Source organism: Phyllostomus hastatus, unplaced genomic scaffold (genome assembly GCF_019186645.2).
Source record: "Phyllostomus hastatus isolate PE091 unplaced genomic scaffold, TTU_PhHast_1.1 phas_scaffold_93, whole genome shotgun sequence".
Lineage (NCBI taxonomy): Eukaryota > Metazoa > Chordata > Mammalia > Chiroptera > Phyllostomidae > Phyllostomus > Phyllostomus hastatus.
The window spans coordinates 28,749,847-28,763,155 of NW_025334042.1; the positions used below are offsets into that span (position 1 = coordinate 28,749,847).

The following is a 13,309-nucleotide window of genomic DNA, read 5'->3' on the forward strand; positions in this document are numbered from 1 at the left end:
TCATCCTACAACCAATTTTGCAAAAAGGTTTACATGCTGACATAAAATCACATACTGCAGAACATCTAGTCCAAGGCCTCTCCCAATGCGTAATATTACTTCAGAACAACCTCTAACTTTTAGTTTGGCACTAAACTAGTTTGAGTGTTTCTCAAAATATTTTTCATTATTGCCTCTGAAAGGAGGTATTTTATTTAATTTAAACTTAAAATAAAAATAATTAAATTATAATTTAATTTATTCCCAGTAAAAGAAATTAAATATTAAGGGCTGAGATTTCTTCAAGCAGCTGAGTTTTGGAGAGTCACCAACCATTATGCTGTAATATCTAGGATGGTTTCTCCCCCCACCAAGAACCAGCTTTCACACCCCTCAGAATGATATGACCCCAATGAGATTGCATTTCTATTGGTGCTAATTTTTAGAAACTTATTCAAGATCTTTCAGTATGAGGCCTTAGTTCACTTACTGATGTTATATTTGACTATTTCAAGTTCATTTATAATGCCTCTCATGATGCTTTGCTGTCCTGAAATTTTTTCTTCTCTACACGATTAAGGCCCCACTAGTCATGTAAGACCCATCTCATCTGTGGAGGTTTCTTTCTTCCTTATTTCTCTTCTTACCAAACTCTTATGATAACATCTAAGTTTTAAAAAGCACACTTGTGCTTCTTAAAGTTACAATTACTTACATCCAAAGCTCAGGGTTGCTTCAGTGCTTCTGACCATCCCATAGTTATTTGATGCTAAGCAGTAGTATACTCCAGCATCTTTCTGTTTGTCAGGATTGTTGATAACAAGGTTTCCTCCTACCATACTGTACCGATCACTTGTCAGATCGACATCCCCATTATTCATTCTCCACCTATGAGAAAAAGAAGTAAATGTCATCCAAAGGTCACTGTGACCTTCATACTTGGCTAACATCATTCTAAAATAATAAGGAGGCAGCTCGTTGTGAATTCAGACAATTAAATACATGACTCAGTGTGGCATTTCTTCACACCTTATAATTGCATATTTTGGGCTCATGATTTATAATTCAGTTCAGGCACAGAAAGGTTCAAGTACATGAAATACTTCCTTTTTGTCTCAGGAAGTATCCCAAAGAACAAACATTTTCTTGAGCTTTCTAGATAAATTTGTTTCTTAGCTGCTATACGTGGTGTATAAATGATGCCCATCTATGCACCAGTTCAACACATATATGCACAGGCATGGTATTTAAAATATTAAAAGCATTACTCTAACAGAAATAAAATATAAAATAATATGTCAATATATGATTTTAATATCAAAGTAAGTTTTAATAAAACAAACTAATTGAAATCAGGGTTTTCTCAGTAAATGGCATATTCTGACCACAGAGGTCAATCACACAATTTGAAAACGATAAAAGTCAATTGAGTTTTGGTCTTCAAGCCACAAATGTAATGTCGCAGATATGTTTATAGGGATTATATTATAAATAAACTGACTGGAAACCAGAATCCACCTTGCTCAGTGAGATGATAGGAAGAATGCATGTGGCAAGTAGTTTTCAATTAAGCCAACCACCTGCTTGATTTTATAATCATCTGCATCAGGGTATACCCTTAAGGTTCCAGGTCTTCCACAGGTTATGAGACCATAGCTGCAGTCAGATGGCAGGCTGTGGTGGTGGTGCTTGTTGCCTGGCATATTTCTGATTAGGGTGAGAGTCTTGCCAAAAAGGCCTAATGCTTTTAGAATATCTCTGAATAAATAAAATGTTTGGAACATTTTTAGTTTTAATTTTTATACTGTAGGAGACAGTTTCAAAGCAAACACATGAGACCTTGCTTTTCATTTTGAAAAACTACCAGTTGCAGCCCAGTGAAAGCCTTCCCCTCCGCTCAGCTGGTACCACTCCTGTCCCTGCTTGGACCACCAGTTGTCAACTTGCTTAGCATTAGCCAAAGCAATGGGTTTTTCCCAGTGGCTCTCACTCTGCCTTTAATGTCACATAATGATTAAGTTTTGCTGTGTTTGGGTAAGCTCACCATTCTATTTAATTTTCAGAAACATCCATAATATTGTAATTCCTTTCACAAGTGTTAAATGCAATTTTACTGGGTTCTTGTTATTTTGGGGGGACAAGGAAAGATAATAAAAGACTTAGGGCTGGTAAGTGGAAGGTAAAGTTCCTGTTATTTCTTTCAGGGTGTTGCCATGAATAACAAACTATCATAGAACATGCCACAAATATAAAACTACTATGTGAATGATGAATTGCATGATTACCAAAGTGAATATGGCTTGCCCTGAATATTAAGTAAAATTTTAAAGCTTCAAGTTTCCATCAACGAACTGAATGCTTAGCTATTTTCTTTCCTTATTTTGCTGTCAACAGCAGACAGCCTTCATAACAAAATGAAACACCTGCTTCTTCCTTCTAGCTCTCTAGACTAATGTGTGGATAGGTCACACTTGTTCTGGTAACTTCTGTGCTGTGAAACCTGTGAGAGGGAGTTAGAGATGTATTTGCCCACTGAAGTTTGGCTTCTTATTTTTATGTTTTAAGTTTTGGTAAGAACACTTAATGGGATTGGAGGGAGGAGGAAATAGGGAGTTGCTAAACAATGTGTGTAAAATTGTAGCTATGCAAAGTTTTGCTTCTTGGTGCCTTTGTTGCAGGAGAGGGGAGGTAAAGGGGGGTGGCAGGGAGAAGCACACGTTTCTAGAACACTGTCTGTGACAGTTTTTCTGCTTTGTTGCTTCCTTTCCAGCCTGGAGGATGATTTGCTAAGGTTCCACATATGAATGCCAAAGACAGAATGTCACAGAACAAGCATCATGGACATAGCTTTTGAGAGATTATCAACCTATCTAGAAAGATGCATACTAGAAAATTACATGTTTCCTTGAAAGTCGTAAAACCTGTGTTTCAGTCCTGGGTCAGTGATTCACACACTCTGAAGAAAATCTATTTACTTATTCAGGGCTCAGCTTCCTCTTCTGTAAAATTACATGTTTAGATTAGATCTCTAGAGCCCCTACTGGATACAATATGGCACGTCCATAAACTCCCTATGCATAGCTTAAGGGTAAAAATAAGTCTACCTCATCAAATCCATTCAAAACAAATGTGTTATTTATAATTTATAAAATATCTATTTATATTGCACTCCCATGCATGAAATTGAAACAATAAAAATAATTTCAAAGGGGTAGTGATGTTGTTTCTAAATTTATATTTTAAGAATAATTTTTGTAATTATAGCTAGAGGCAAGATAAAATGAGTTCAATTAGAATAAAATGGGAGAAAATGGTATTCTCTTTGATAACAACTTTTTGTAATAATAGGAAGTAATTTTATATCCAGATAAAATCCATTATTAAACTCAGCCTTCTTTAATTACAACCTTCTGTTAAATCAGATGGCATTAACCTACTAGGACCCTCAATTTCTCCATCAATCACTCACTTTGTCTTCATGGAACCACTCTATAGGTGAAATTCAAACCCACTGGTATTTGGTTAAATTTTTAATCTTATTCTTTGAATCAGACTAGAAACTGTTAACAAAGTTTTCGGAACCATCTGAAGCAAAAAAAAAAAAACAAAAAAAAACACCCTTACATTTTAATAAGTTATTTTTTATATCATTAACAGTCCTTCCCCCAAAATAAAATAATGTTTATATAGGCTGTCCAGTAGGTAGAGATATTTAAGCAATTTGCTGTGTTGTCTGAAATATAGATTTGAGGCTATTGAAAAACATGTTGCTTTCTAGAATTACTTACACAAGCACTTGAATGTAGTTAATATGGAAATATTATCCATTGTCTGTAGGTATAAGTTATCTAGGCCAATACACGCAAGAGCATTTTATCCTCGGATGTGCATGGTGTCCATGTAGTGTTTTGCATGCTTAGCATGATCTCCATTACACCACTTTTAAACTGATAATGTCAAATGGCACAGTCATTATCTTTGCAGGAAATAGTAAGTGATTTACTTGCATATATTTAAGAAAAGTACTGTTTATCTGTGCATTAAACAACTTTAAAAAATAACTTGTAAGCCAATATTTCTGTTATGTTCCTAGACTTTGTAGAAAGCATTATATTATAGCTTTCGCTGCCAGTACAGCATCATAAACGCTGGTCTCTAATCTTTGGTTCACAGCTCCGTTCTGAAAAAAGAAGTGAAGTACATTACTTGTAAACTGGGAAGGGGCTGGCTCGTGCCCTACAGTTCAGTGAAACTTTCCCTTCTGGTGATTCCTCTGGATAAATGGTATTAATTGGTTGCTCTTCAAAAATGGGTCCAAATCCTTTGTCTTCCTCAGAAACTATAAGAAAAAATAAAAATATTTTACATTGTGCTAGTTTATAAGCAAAAAAAAACCCCACTTAGAAACAGTAAGAAAGTTTTTTGAAAAAAAATCAATCACACTGAATCTCTATCATATTCAAATGAAATATTATTTGCCTCCATAATCCTGAGGAAAACATTCAGTTTTTTATTCAAAATTCTTCTCTGCCCACCCCTCATTACTTCTCCCAAAGCACTCAGTGTTGCCGTGTTTAACTTAAACAAGACATGTTTTTATTTCTCTGAGCCTTTGCACATGGTTTTCTTTTTTCCAGAACCACCACCTCACCTTCCTGCTCCTACCAACATTTGCACAGCCCTTTGAGACTTAACCTCAGAGTTAGTGCCTTCAGGAAGCCACATCTCACCCATCCCAGGTTCAGCTGGTCCCCATCTGTGTTCTATTAAGCTTATGGCACTTAACATATCCCTTGTGTGATTCCTCATACAACTTTCTGTTCCACTATTGCAAATGCTTGAGGACTGGTGATTATGTCCATAATCTCGGTATAATACTCTCCTTAGCTAGCTGTCTAGCAGTCTGCCACAAAATAGGTGCTTAACAATTTATGAAAAAGAGAATGACTGAATTTCTAGATGCTCTGGGGAAATGAGTTTCTTTCCTGGGTCAGTTCTTCTTTGATTTTTTGTTTTTTCTAAACATGTAATTGGCACTAGTACTTTGCAACATCTAGAACAATCAGTAAATTTACATGAATATGGGAACTAGTCCACTGGTTTAAAATCTGTCACAAAAATATACACAAATGGAAAGCAGTTGTTCTTGACAGTATATCCTTTCTGGACAGGAAGAGGGCCACCTCACAGTCAGATGAGAAGAGAATCACTCCATGTCTTTCAGGTGGCACCCTTTACAGAGCCACATGTCCCAAGTGAATTAATACTGATGTGGATGGCTAGGAAGCAGGAATGTTCTTGCACAGGATCACTGTAATGTCTTTGCTAGACCAAAGCTATGGTTCACTTCTCCAATTTATTTTTAATAGTAAGTTTAAGGCAAATGTCACAGAGACATTTTATCTGCGCTAACATCGACCTTGAGGGTGAGAGCTTTGCTCCAGTTTCCCAAAACAAGAAGTTTAATACACCATTTAAATCTTGCTCAGTAGTGTTTAACAGTGCCTCTCCAGCCTCAATATTACATCTCATAAAATGGGGATAATAACAAAATTTACTCATTAGATTACCATGATAATTATTTTGAGATGAGGTATGTAAGACAGTAAGTAGTATACCTGCCTTATAGTTAGCATTAATTCTATTTTTCTCCTCAATGGCAAGTGTTTTTTATAAATTATATGTGTATTTCTGAATATTCCACTTCCATCTGTACTTTATAGGAACAGGCAATTAAACATTTAAGGGATAAAAATATGAAGCTAATTTACAACACAATATTAAATTTATTTTTCTTGTTAGTAAAATATTACATTTAAGATATTTCCCTTTCACCTTTTTCTAGATCAAAAAGCAGAACAGGACATATTTTACATTACATTAGTGCTTCTGGTAAGCATTATTTTATAAACATATGTCCCTTGTTTCTCTAAAATTTTCATGCCTGATAAAAATAAAGTGCTCTATTAACTGGTTTAGCAATTACTATAAACAATTTACTTTGAGAACATGTCTGGGTCCTTGAAAGATAAATTTTCTCATCCAAAAGAAGCTTTTGAGTCTCATTGGAATGCTCAGGGTAAACCTCTGAATGTAAACTTCATAACTTCCTCAAAAGGTATCTGAGGTCACCACTCTGTTAGCTCCACCAGGGTGCTGAGAGGAAGGGACAAACTTTCTGGGAGCGTGTAACACAAGGCTCAGCAAACAATCCATTCATGTGAATGTGATCTCCACCAACAAAAAATGTAGTCACTTAATGATTTTGTTTCCAGAGTTATAGAAAAATTAGATGACAAACTATAATGCTTTGGAAGTATTAGGGTTTCAGGGGCCCATGAAATAAAAAACAAATAGGTATCATGTTCTAAACATGTGTTATTTTAAAAACATATGCTGTTTTTCTTAGTAGATAAATTCTTCTGAAGAGAAAAAGATTATAAATGGCTTTTCTCAAGCTAATTGAAGAAGACACCTAAAATCACACTTTCTTTTGAACTGCTCTTAATGTGAATTTATTTATTTTCTACAAAATGGCTGTAATCTATTGCAGAAGTAAGTTCATTTCTTACATTTGAACAAAAGTTTAACAAGAAAGAAAGAAATTATATATGAATACTTGCTGTCAAATTTACAGATGGGAGTGAGCTGCAAAAGCTGCGGCTTTTTTCCTGTCCGTTTTGTTTCACCAGCATTATAATCAGCTATTTATAGGATCTAAAATGGGATTAGTGTACTTTACCTATGCAGAAATGGTTCACTATCATCTTGCTATTTGTATTTTTTCCTTTGGAAAGTATAATTATGCTTGAGAGTTTTTTAATTCATTTTATATGCATTTTGAAACAATTTTATTTATCATTCTGTAATATGTTATCTCAATCTGTTAGTTATCACACACAACTTTACATAAGTATATTGCAAGAAGAGTCTCAGGAAAAGTCCATTAGAAAAAAAAGCAATGGTGACAAAATTTGAACAGAGTCTAATATTGGAATTTTTACAGTATTTGCAATGTTATAAAGTGGCCATGGCCTGGGTAGTGTTACAAGCTCTCCTGAAATGCAGTAACTATTTAAACTGTCTCAAAGCATATTTCTTCCAGACAGTGCAGCCTCTCATCTTCACTGTCCATTTCCCCCACTGATGAGAGAACAAGGAAGGGAATTTAGGGCTTGGGCTTTATTTAAAGAGTCTCATACCCCAACCCTTTAGGATGATGAATAATAGGCAAACTGCAGTAATTTACCATAACTAAAATGAAAAGAGGTCTCAAGAACATGCAGCAATCAGTTATTAGAACAAAGACTAGGGGCAGGTTATGACCTAACAGCAGAAATGTTAAGTCCACTAAATTTTCTGTTGCACGGCTTTACCTGCCCAAGAGCAGCCTATCGTATTTTTTGATAGCAACACTGTGTTTTGCATCACTGCCTGGGTATCTTCTGCATAAGCTAAGGAATGTTTGAGGGTACAGAAGCTGGAAGAGGCAAGGGAGGGACCTTCCCATATAGGTATCAGAGGGAGGAGCATGGCCATGATAACACTTTGGTTTTGAACTCCCAGCCTCCAGAGCTGTGAGACCATTTTTTTCCTAAGCCACCCAATTTGTGGATAGCAGGTCTAGGAAACTAATACAGTTACTATCCTTGTTATAGAAGTAGTATAAATATTATTGAAAATTAATAACACACTGTTAAACTTTAATGAACTAGCCTTTCCCAAATTAATTTAACAATTATATTCTTTCTAATCTAATTCCTTTAACATCCTGCAGAACAACTGTTCTTTAAAATACTGTCCTAACACAGCTCATATTTTCCCACCTCTGTACTTAACGTTTGTGCCACTTCCTCTCAGATTAGCTCCATTTCTATCATTTGAAATACTTTACTACCTTAATCATTAAACATCCCTTAATTCCTCAAAGTAGTTCTTTCAGAGTGTTTATTGTATTTTATTTACACACTGGTTACTTAACTTTTCTTATTCCCTATTATATGGTAAGGTTTTTAAATCAAGTAACATACCTTACTGATCTTTATATAGCCTACAGGTAGTGATGCCCAACTCACAAGGTGGAAATGAAAATAACTTTGGTGAAATTCAGGCTAAGACTTTTCTTTCTCTGAATCCTTACAGCCACCTATGAGGGTAAGTTGTTTGATGTGCTCTGGCATGAACATCCTTGGGGCATCATACAAGTTTTCACAGTGGTTGCTCAGTGATCCTTCCGGAGTGTTAACTCTTCTATGACTAAGCAATGGTTTTTATAAATTACCAGTTCAGCAATATTCACTGAGCACCTATTATGCTGTCACTATCCTATAAGCTATTGTCACATTCTTCCTTTTTTTGTTTTAATTCCTTACAAGAATCCTGTGACTTTTACATATTGAAAAGTTGAGGTTCACAGAAATTAAATAATTTGCACAAGACATAGTAAGCGAATACCAGGTTGCAAATGCAGATCCAGGTTGGTCTTACTCCAGGCTCAATTTTTTTCCCCACTGTATTATACTGCCTCTATATCTGGCAAGAACTGTTCAGGGGTTGAGGTAGAGTCTAAACAGGATTGTTAATTTTGGTCAATAATAACAAACAATAATTTTTGCAATATCTTTGGACCCCTAATTAAGCTGGACCGAAGGTTCCAAGTTCACTACCTTCAGTTCTCCCTCTTGCAGAAAAGCAGGAGGCTTTCAAAAATAGGTTAGGGTTTTAAGACATTTAAAATATTGTTTCAAAATTTAGTAACATAGGATTATTACAAAGAATACAGAAGAAAAAGGCCACACTGAATATTTTCCACCTACTGCCAAACCTCTAATGTTTTTTAACAGGTATGCCTTGGCACAGTGGTGTGCCACAAGAATTTTTAAAACATGCAATACTTGATTATTTAGTCAGGGACACTGACATCTTTTCCCTTAGATTGTCAAATAAAAATGATGACAGCCAACACAATAAAAGCCACCCAATGTAAATGAATCAAAATTATGCCTATTTTTTTGTCAGATCAGTAAAACATAAAATGTATTTCTTTGGTCTGCCGCAGAATTTTAGTAATTAGTTTCTGTGTGCCATGAGATGAAAAGGTTGGACATCGCTGCTGTGATAACATATTTGTTTATGATGTTCATTCATTCATTTGGGGGATCAAACATGGAGCTGTATGACTTCAGATAAACCGTCTTACCGAAATTCCAAGTGATCTAACATTAACCATTTGCTTTTAAGTTTATAGAGCTAGTACCTTAAAGCAAAGATTAAATATGATGTATTCAAGGAAAGCAATTTTTAAAAGATACTCTTTCAACAACTTACCTCCATGACCATACCTTCTGTGCCATGTAAACTCTAAAAATGAAAGGAAAGAGATGTAATACCAAAGCAGCTTTTCAAGTTGTGGTTTCAAACATTATTCAAATACTGAGATACTTGTTAATGAAATGAGATTACTGACTCTTTACTAAGGTAAGGTTAAAGTATCATTATATACTTGTAGATATTTTATAGTTGTAGTGCTAAAATTTATGGTCAACAAAATTAGTATGAATATTTAGTAGTAATAAGTTTATTTTTGCTTAATTCATAAAAATAATACTTAGCCATGTAATCCTACCACAAAAATTTTCTTTATTATATTTGCAAAATATATATATGCATATAATTATATGTGTCTGTATAATTTCTGTAGTTAATGTAGTCATTAAAATTCTTAAGCACTGATGAAATTACTATCTTTTTTGGATTTTTAAGTCATCATAATAATTAATCCCCAAAGTAAAGGAACATTTTATTTCATTAATAATAAATAACATACAATAAGGTATCTATCAGTTCATCATTCAGCAATCAATGAGGATTGATAAATGATAAGATCCATCTGTCTTGAATTAAAGCAATTCAACAAGTACTTACTGAGTTAAGGTAATTGAGATGAAAGAATTAGAAAAATTGACTGTTAGAAAACATGCTGCTTCAGAGAGAAATATGATGTACCTCTCCTTTTACGAAAGATTTCTGAATCCTTCATGCTTGTCTTTGAAAGACAGAAATACAGTATTTGTTTATCTAAAACTACAGCACTCTTAACACTGCTTTGTTATCCTTAGTGTGCCTGTACATATTTGGTGGACTATTTTTAAAATTGTTTTTATAAGACTGACCAGTCAGCAATAAAAATTAAATTATATTAACTTAATAAATACATAAATAAATAACAAACATAACAAAAACTTAAAATCAAGTACCAACTATTTTATCACTTTTTTATTTTATTTATGCTAATGAGATAATATAAGTTTATTGTATCGATACAGTGAAAATACTATATAATGATGAGTTGTTAACAGTCTTTTCAAAACCACATTAAATGATTTCAAGTTGAAATTGGCTACAGGAGGAATATTAACACCCTTGGAATTGATAAATGCTACATGGCAGGGATTTTTTTCCCCTCAGCAATCCAGGTTTTAGACATTTACCAGCATGCCAGTACATAAGATTGACCAAATCTTGTGAAATTTTAATTGAAAGTAAATTTTAAAAATAGGGTCAACCTTAATATATGTTAATTTACTTGATTGACCCGGGTGTCAGCTGACTATACCAATATTAATTCTAACTTCCTAGGTCAGATTTAATGAGGTGCATACACACATTGGTTATTTTGACATAATTTATGAAGAATATGCAAAGATATTTCTTACCTGATAGACAGGTTGTAAAAGATACTATCACAAGGTGACTAACCAGCAGCCACATTTTCATCTTGTGCTTAGTAGAGGTTAGGTTCAATTTTCAAAAAAGTTTTAGCTTATGGCAGTTGGGTAATATTAAACACCTGCATGAAGAAAAGGGAAGAAAGAAAAAAGGGAACAAAAAGAAGGAAAAATGTTTGTTTCTTGAGATAATCTCATTATCAATTTTATTTTGTATCCCTTGTCTGTAGAATGCATTTTAGTTTATTTAAATGCCTTTGTGAACCCCTGTTGTAATGGAAAGAGTGGAGTCAGGGCCCTGACTCCAGCTGCCTCCTTACACTCACACTCACACTCACACTCACACTCACACTGTGTGACCAAGGGCAGGCTGGTCAATGGGTACATTGTAGTTTCTGCGATTAAACAATTGAGTCTGATACCTTTTTTACAAAATGTGCAGTTGTAAATATTTCAATGTCTTTTTTTAATCAAAAGATTAAAATTAAATTTATCTGAAGGGCTGGTAGTAAAAAGATTCAATCAAAGAATTGTTTGTATAAGAGTTTTATACAAACTCAGACATTATATGCTATATTAGCATTATTTGTTGATAATTCATGGAAAATTTTTGACAGAAATGATGATTTTAAATGTTGAAATATATTAATAATATAGTTGTTACCCTTCACTTTATGTATTAATTACACAAAAAGGAAATGATTGCTCATTTGTCATCAAGGGTGAATCAGGGAGTTGTGAGGACAGATCATTACAGGTTGCAGAGCCGTCTTTCAGGACAAGAAGAGAAAACTGACATTGGGTTGGCCAAAAAGTCTGTTTAGTTTTGTCCATAAAATAAAAGACATATTTTTTTCATTTTCACCAATAACTATTGATTTTTGACAGTTTGAGTATGTCAGCTATCTCCTGCTATTGGCTTCTAGTGGGTAGAGGCCAGGGGTGCTGCTAAACATCTTCCAATTTACAAGACAGCCCCACAGCAAAGAATTATTTGCCCAAAATGTCAATAGAACCAAGAAACTTCACAAAGCACTTTTAACATGTTCGATCAGTCACAGCACCTTCTCCATACACTGCATAAATCTTTTTTTGAATTATAGTTGTGTTTTTACCTTTCTTGAAATAATAAAGCATAATACGACAAAAATATTTAGTTTCTTCTTCCATGTTCACTATTAAAATGCCTGCACAAAAGTTTATGAATTTTGGTAAGTTTTTTAATGCATGCTGATATGACAGCTGTCACAATACAATCTAACAAAATTGTTTCAAATGAAGTTAAAAACACTGCTACAGCTATCATATGAAAAAACTAAAACTTTCTAGTCAATTTAATAATACAAACTGAGCTACGAAATTATGTTGCATTCTAACTAAAATATTTTGCTTTTATAAATTTCCTCAAACTTATGACTACATGATTACATTGGTTGGGTTTTACCCAGGGCCTTGGAATAGCATCACGTAAGTAAAGGGTCCCACAGCTTAAATTTCATCACCTCTGTGGTGAATCCACCTCTGTGAACAAGCACATAGGCAAAGGACTCAAAAAGAAAGATGTAGTTTGTTAACCTTTAAAAGGTCACAGATAAACAACTCAATTAAAAAATGGACAAAGGACCTGAACAGACACTTCTCCAAGGAGGACATTCAGAGGGCCCAGAGGTATATGAAAGGATGCTCAGCATCACTAGCCATCAGAGAGATGCACATTAAAACCACAGTGAAAGACCACTTCACACTGGTCAGAATAGCCATCATAACCAAATCGACAAACGACAAGTGTTGACAAGGCTGTGGAGAAAAAGGAACCCTAGTGCACTGCTGGTGGGAATGCAGACTGGTGCAGCCACTGTGGAAAACAGTATGGAATTTCCTCAGAAAACTAAAAATGGAACTGCCTTTTGACCTGACAATTTCACTTCTGGGAATTCATCTAAAGAAATCTGAACTACTAATTCAAAAGGATATGTGCACAAAATACAGAATGGATGCCTATTTCACAAGACTATGGTAAGGGTTGCGTGAGATTATACATGTTAAATGTTTACCATAAAATTATTTAATAAATATTAATTTATTATTCTACTAGGCCATAGGTCCATCAGTCTAGGGACATGCCTCTTATTTATGGTTTTATCTGTACTGCCTAGCACAAAGAAGTCTTTGGATATAGAAAAATTGAATAAATAAGGAATAAATGTACTATTCCATAACTGTATTTCCAATCACTTGCCACAAACAAACTGAATTTAACCTGAATTACTTAAAATAAGAATAATGTGGTGACAATAGGTAATAAGAAATGTGTCTTCTTGGAGTTTTGGTCTTTATTAGTGATTATTGCTTATGTAAATGTACTCTAAAAGATAATATTCTAAATAGCAATATTTTAAAGCATTTTAATAATACTTTATCAAGTATTGTTTGAAGTCTCTGTATTTCAATTTGAATAGTTATACTTTAGGAAAAAGAAAAAAATTTATTTTGAGGCTTTCTGTATCATATTACTCTATCTTTCTTCCTCCACTCCAAATACTGTCTTTTTCAGTCGGACAGTACACCATCACCCTGGCAGCATACAATCGATTTCATTTAAT

General features: G+C 34.1%; 1 protein-coding gene across 3 annotated transcripts in view; it reads right to left on the minus strand.

Moving 5' to 3' along the window:
* Positions 1-13,309, minus strand: part of CNTN1 (contactin 1) — a 320,158-nt gene that overhangs the window by 125,541 nt on the left and 181,308 nt on the right. For all 3 annotated transcript variants that reach the window (XM_045829319.1, XM_045829320.1, XM_045829321.1), the window contains 4 exons: positions 10,695-10,828; positions 9,307-9,339; positions 4,186-4,318; positions 695-867 (listed from right to left, as the gene is read on the minus strand). In XM_045829319.1, the coding sequence (XP_045685275.1) occupies positions 695-867; positions 4,186-4,318; positions 9,307-9,339; positions 10,695-10,755 (400 nt within the window). In that variant the 5' untranslated portion in view covers positions 10,756-10,828. The remainder of the gene's footprint in view (positions 1-694; positions 868-4,185; positions 4,319-9,306; positions 9,340-10,694; positions 10,829-13,309) is intronic.